Source organism: Schistocerca cancellata, chromosome 4, assembly GCF_023864275.1.
Source record: "Schistocerca cancellata isolate TAMUIC-IGC-003103 chromosome 4, iqSchCanc2.1, whole genome shotgun sequence".
Lineage (NCBI taxonomy): Eukaryota > Metazoa > Arthropoda > Insecta > Orthoptera > Acrididae > Schistocerca > Schistocerca cancellata.
In genome coordinates this window covers 934,945,248-934,952,500 of record NC_064629.1, presented here as the reverse complement: position 1 = coordinate 934,952,500, position 7,253 = coordinate 934,945,248, and the positions used below count along the sequence as shown (strand labels likewise).

Below are 7,253 nucleotides of genomic sequence, written 5' to 3'. Positions count from 1 at the left end.
ATTATTTCCTTTCTTTATTGTTATAAAATCAAAAAGTTTTGCTACATGATTGTCAACTAACTTTTTGTTTGATTTTCCATCATAGTTGGGTAATCTGTGGCATCATTTCCAATAATACTAAAATTCATGTATAATTGTGCATGATTTGGATGAAGCCAACCATCACCAAATTTATTTAAATTTCTGTATCTTTGTTAGGAACATTTAAATTATTTTTAGTTTTCTCATTCGCAGGGAGTGAATAGAATTGATAACGTTCAATTTTATTCATGATGCAGACCAAGCGTGTTTTAGCAGTTACTTATTTATCAATGAAAAAATTTATTAACACTCTAAGCGCCAAGCCCGTAAAATTTACGGGCCTGGGATCGCGCGAAAATCACCAAGCCCGTAAAATTTACGGGCCGCTACATTTAATTTCATTCAAAACACTGCAACGTTATTTCTACGGGTTTGGCCAGCGCTATACGTTTTTCAGATGTTTATTAACAAAATGCGTCCATAGATGTCACGGCAGCGCTGTAATTCATGTTAAAACTTATCTTTGCGTTCTCAGTCTGTATATCATTCAGTTGTTTGTCATCATGTTTCGGCGCGGTTTATCAGACGCAGAAATTGCGGATTTGATCAATCATAGCGACACTCTGGATAATGTAGAGAGTGATTCAGACGATTCTGAATGCAATGGTGTGTTTGAAGGTACGTATTTCCGAATTTTCCACGTAATTGTGCAGTACGCACATATCTGTTGAACATGTGTAAACGATGTATGTAGTTACACATAATGTGATATTCTTTTTAGAAGACGAGATTGATGACAGTTTGTCTTCAGATGAAGACGAGAATGATGTTGAAGGTGTTGCTTCAAATCCAGCAGCTGTGCCGTATCCGAAAGACAGTGAGTGGACTGCAGTTGACACCTACCGACCTCTGCCTGTCAACACGACACCCAGGCAGATACTAGTGGATATTGATGAGTCGAGTTCTGTACTGGATTGCAGTAAAGTGTTCCTTACTGACAGTGACGTAAATGAACTCAAGAGACAGACAAATTTGTATGCATCACAGACAATACAGAAGAAAAGAAGAGGAAATAATCTGAAGCCCCATTCAGTTTTGAGTTCGTGGAAGCCAGTGACTATAAGTGAGATGAGGCGTTTCTTGGGTATTATTTTCCACATGTGTGTTTCGAAAAAGCCCAAAATTGCGGACCATTGGAGCACTAATCCTGTTCTTAGTTGTAACTTTTGTCCCCATGTCATGAGCCGTTTGCGTTTCACTCAGATACTGTCATGCTTGCATCTTGTTGACAATTCAAATCAGAAAAAACCAGGCGAAGATGGATTTCATCCACTTTACAAAGTTTTGCCATATTATAATAATTTGAAGGAGCGATGTATCCAGGCATATCGTCCCTCAGAAAAAGTGACAATTGATGAAGGAATTTGCCCATTTCGAGGTCGTGTGAGTTTCCGTGTTTACATGCAAAATAAGCCTCATAAGTATGGACTGAAAGTATATGCTGTTGCTGAAGCCAGTAGTGGCTATGTTGTAAATTTTGAAGTTTATGCTGGTAAGCATATTGTTGACAATTCTTCGTCTGCGGTTATTTTGCGATTGTTGTCTGACAGCAGCTTGCTGAACAAAGGCCACACTGTGTATTTAGATCGATTTTATTCCAGTCCAGAGCTATTTCAGCAACTGGCAGAGAAAGGCACTGGAGCTGTTGGTACTGTGAACAAATCCAGGAAAGGATTGCCTAAAGATTTAGTATCTGCTAAGCTGAAAAAGGGCGAAATGTCTTTTCGGCGTAAAGATAATGTATTGGCAATGAAGTGGAAAGATAAGAGAGATGTGTATACATTGTCTACAAGGCATCAAGCAACATTTGGTACGCATACTAAGAGAAATGGGTCTGTAGTATTGAAACCACTTCAGGTACTTGATTACAACCTCAATAAAATTGGAGTGGATATTGGAGACCAACGCCTGCAGTACAATCCGTTCCAGCACAGAACTGTGAAATGGTGGCGAAAATTATATTTCCATTTGCTGCTTATGGGAGTATCAAATGCATTTTGGCTGTACAATGCAGTGCACAGGAAGAAAATTACAATAACAGACTTTATAACAGTGCTTGCAGTTCAGCTTGTTGAAGACGACACACTTGAATTCATTCCAAGAAATGAAGGAACTGTAGGTCGGCTAACAAAGAGACATTTTTTGCAGCACATACCTGCAACTACTAAGAAGTATGCTGCTCGTGTGTGTCACGTGTGCAGTTCCAGGAGCAAGAAACAGAGTGGCAAGGCTTCTCGCAAAGAGACACGATACGAATGTGAACAGTGTGGCGTTGCACTCTGCCTGGAACCTTGCTTTAAAATTTTCCACACTAAAAAACAATATGATTCTGTGTGAAATTTATATGTAATACTGTATACTATCAGAAACATGTAATGTAGTGCCACAATTTTGGTTAAAAATAAATCACAATTGTATTCCCTTATTCGTATGACTTTTTCTAAATTCTTAAAACATCTAAGTGATTTCTATAACTGTACCTTAAAGCTGTGCATTGTAAAGTAGTTTCTTTCACTCAGAATTAAAGTAGAAATGTGCAGCTTCAAGATGGTACCAAATTTGCCACAATCCAAACAGTAGATTTGATGCAGTAATTTTTTTAATATTGGTAAAATTGCCCGGTTTCTAGGGACGGGTGCATAAAATAGGCCTGGTACAGAGGGTGTTAAGTTATTTCTAAAACAACTGTTACAGTAGTACCATTAAAGTCAATTAAATTATCATTTTCATCAGTTATAGTAACTTCTAAATCTTGAATTGTATCAAAAATAGGAACATTTACAGGATATTTTGGTTCATAAATTATTGGTCCACCAAATTCTGCATTATGGTTAAATGAAGCAAAAATATTATTTTCTTTATGAAAATGATCATTACTTTTTACATACATTCCATCAGCAAGATTAAAATTTATATTTATTAATTGAAAAGGAATTATTTTAGGAACATCTTTAGCTACAGCTTTTTCATTTGATAAAATAATTTGATTACTAAAACCAAGTAAACTTCCAATACTCTCTTCTATATCTATATATAATTTTACATCACTTTCAATAACAATTCTGTTTAAAATTTCATCTGCTTTGATATGTATATTAGGCTTTTTTGAATGAATAAATTTTTCTAAATTTTTAAAACTACTTTGAGCTATAGGAATTTCTATGATTTAATCATAATAATGTTTATTATTTTTTGTTGTAATATTTGGTGTTAAGAAAGTTGAATAAAAACCAAAAGTTAATCTTTTTCTAAATATTGAAGATTTATCACTAAGTTGAAATAATCTACTAATTTACTACTGAAAAATTATTAAATAAATTAATAAAACACATTGGAAACCTAAAGGAAGAATTCCAGAAAATAAGTTAAAAAACATAGATGGTAAACTTTTACCAAATTCTATTAGATGCGCGATAATTGGAGCAAGTGGTTGTGGAAAAACAACATTAATGATTGGTAATTATATTTTAGCTCCAGGATGGTTAAACTGGAATAACATTAGTCATTTACATGTTAATTCAAAAAGATGAGATCAGACAAAGTATCAAGAATTTATAAAACAATGTACAAAAATTGAAGATAACATTAATGAAAACTTGTAGATTGGCAAGAGAGCCAACCCGGTTTTGAGAGGAAGCCGAAAGGCACGCGTTTTAGCTCACACAGGCTGGCGTGAGGTCTGGAACAGGACAAGGGAATTAGACTAGCAAAAAAGGACGTAGCTGTGGAATACTGAACTTTAATCCATAAATGGTAAACATAGCTCTTGACAGTACATGTGTTACAGCATCAATAGTAACTGGTAATGGCGCCTTGGTAGGTCATAGCTAATGGCAAGCTTATTTAGTTGAAATGGATTCAGGTAATTTAAAAGGTTTTTCTGAAATAAACAAAGGATATAAATATTTATTGACTGTTATTTATGTGTTTTCGAAATTTGCTTGGGCTGTTCCTATTACAGATAAAACAAGTAAGAATGTAGTTGATGATCTTCAAAAAAAAAATTTTATAGATAGACGACCAAATAATTTAAAGACCGATAATGGTAAAGAATTATATAACAAAAAATTTAAAGAATTAATGAAAAAATATAACATCAATCGTTATTCTACTAGAACAGAACACTTAAAGATGTGGAAGAAATTTTCTTTACAAGGAAATTATAAATGGATCGATCTAGTTAAAGATGTAATTGATGAATATAATATTACAAAACATTCTACAATAAAAATGGAACCAATAGAAATAATAATCATCATCATCATTTAAGACTGATTATGCCTTTCAGCGTTCAGTCTGGAGCATACCCCCCTTATACAGTTCCTCCATGATCCCCTATTCAGTGCTAACATTGGTGCCTCTTCTGATGTTAAACCTATTACTTCAAAATCATTATTAACCGAATCCAGGTACCTTCTCCTCGGTCTGCCCCGACTCCTCCTACCCTCTACTGCTGAATCCATGAGTCTCTTGGGTAACCTTGCTTCTCCCATGCGCGTAACATGACCCCACCATCTAAGCCTGTTCGCCCTGACTGCTACATCTATAGAGTTCATTCACCAATAGAAGTAAATGAAAAAAAATTTGAAAATAACTGATATTACCTCTAATGAATCTGACACTAAATTTTAAAAAGGTGATAAAGTGAGAATTAGTAAACTGAAATGTCTTTTTGAAAAAGGATATACAGCTAATTGGTCAACAGAAGAATTTGAAATTGAAGATGTTAGTCATTATAAACCAGTTACATATAAATTAATAGATATAAAAGGAAATTTTTACGAACAAAAACTACAGAAAACAATATATCCAGATGTATACTATGTTGAAAAAGTTTTTAAAAGAAAGATAATTAAGTTTATATTAAATGGTTAGATTTTGATAATTCACACAATAGTTGGGTAAATAAAGATGTAGTTATTTTATTGTATTTCAGTTTGATTAAGACTAATTATATCATGAATCAATAGTTCTTGTGTACAGTTATTCAGAATATTGAAATAGTTCATATGACAGTCAATCCTTAAATTTTCTTTCATTCTTTGATACAGGTTTATTGAATTAGGATTATAATTCAGTCTTAACATTTCTTCACAAATTGGAAGTCTATCATCGATTTTATATAGTTCTTTCTGTAAATGTTTTCGTTGTGTTCATCATATTCACATACATCATCAAATAATTTTAATAGAATGAATGTTGGTATTAAGATTTCATTTATTGTTTTAGGAACTACATGTGGTAATAAATTATTTATATCTTAATTTCTTTTACCTATTATTTCTGAAGCAATATTAACTGTTTCTCTCAAATTGTGAATACGATCATCTCCCATTTTAATTCTATCATCTTTTAATTGAATTATATCCATGTTTAATTTATTCAATTCTTGTAGTTGTTGTATATAATTATCTTTGTGTTTTATTTGATATTTATAAGCATCAATCAACTCTTTTCTAATCTTATATTCACCATGTTTTGTAATTGATGGTAAAACTTTATGAGTAACCCACCCATTTATTAAATTGTTTTGCTTTTTCTTTTGTGGATGATAAGATTAGTGAATATAGTCCTGCTTCATTAATAAATATCGTTCTTTTTTTGTTATAAGTTAGACCCTTATGGCATAGAGGTGAAACGGTTTTTTCAAATTTTGCTATATCATATGAATCTACATTTACTCTGATAGTTTGATCAGTATTTTCATATTAAAGAATGTCAGCAACATCTTTAGCTTTAAACTATGGACTATTTTCTTCATCAATAATCAGAGAAACTTGTTTATTGTTGTATGTAAGCTTATCGTGAACAGATCTCCAATTGATTCAATTTAAGATAAATATTTTTTATAGGACTTTCATTTTTTCAAGTATTATTTATTCATCTTCACTCTTTTTAAAATATTTTAAGTATTGTATTGATGACATCATAAATATTAAAATTTTCTCCATCAGGATTAAATCGAATAAATTTACACTTCAATTGCTCTTCACAGAATTCTCGTCTTTCAATTTCTTCTGTTATACTTCGATCATTATGACCATTTTCGTCACATTCAACTGCAATTCTGTATTCTGTAAAATATAAATCAATTCTGTATTTTGCAATAGAGAACTGTGTTTCAAATTTTTTATTCTTGAGAGAATTGATGATAATGCTAATAAATTCTTGTTCTTTTGTTTGTGAAACTAAATTTAGTTTCAAAACAAACTCCTTCACAAGCTTTTCTATTTCACTTTTTGTAGTAGTTGTTCTATGTTTTTGAACTAATGCAGTTATGCTTTTTTTCTTAATGAACAATGTACGATATTGTATGTGTTTGTATCTGAAAATTTTTTTAATTCGGCAAATGTTTTCTTATCATATTCATCAATATGCATTGAAGCTTTGTGTGTTTGACTATATTCCAAAAGTATAGCAACTTCTTTGCCTTTAAACCATGGATTATTTTCTTCATCAATAATCATTAAATCTTGTTTATTGTTGTATGTGAACTTGTTGTTGATGTTGTCTGCTATTGGCTCCATGTAAGAGAAATATTTTTATCAGTTTTGCAAACAAGAAGCATTATGTGAAATTTGCAGTTTACATTTATGTTTAAATTATATTAGAGAATTTATAAATCTAATAAAAATTATTTCTTATAAATGGAGAACCAAAACGAAATACAAACTAAATTAAAAGAAATTTATGTACTAATTGATGTGTGTGAAAAATATATTGATTGTCCTATTTGTTTAAGTGATGAAAATAATAATCAATTTGTTAAAACAAATTGCAAACAAATTTTTCATAAAGAATGTATTGATGAATGGTTAAGGAAATAGAAAATTGTTCACTTTTTAGAACTATTATTAAAAATAAAGTACCAGATAAATCTGAAATAACTGACATTAATGCTATGTTCGATGCTCTAGATGAAGCAGCTTATTATATTGATTATGATGATGATGATTATTGGTGATGATTATTTTCAAATAATTCATTTGAATAATTTAAAATTAAAAATATTTCCTTTTTTACAATTCTAATAAAAAGTATACAAAAGATGGTTATAGAACTAGGCCACGTTTAAATACATATCATTTAGAAAATTACAATAAAAATAGAATTCTTTGTGTATGTGGAAAACGTATTGCTAAATATTATTTTAAGGACATGTAAGACGAAAT

General features: G+C 31.2%; 1 protein-coding gene across 1 annotated transcript; it reads left to right on the top strand.

The window, feature by feature from the left end:
• Positions 1 to 584: 584 nt before the first annotated feature.
• Positions 585 to 7,045, top strand: LOC126184513 (piggyBac transposable element-derived protein 4-like). Its single transcript, XM_049926906.1, has 3 exons — positions 585 to 699; positions 803 to 1,573; positions 6,999 to 7,045. Exons 1-3 carry the CDS (start codon positions 585 to 587, stop codon positions 7,043 to 7,045), a joined length of 933 nt encoding a protein of 310 aa, XP_049782863.1.
• Positions 7,046 to 7,253: the final 208 nt, after the last annotated feature.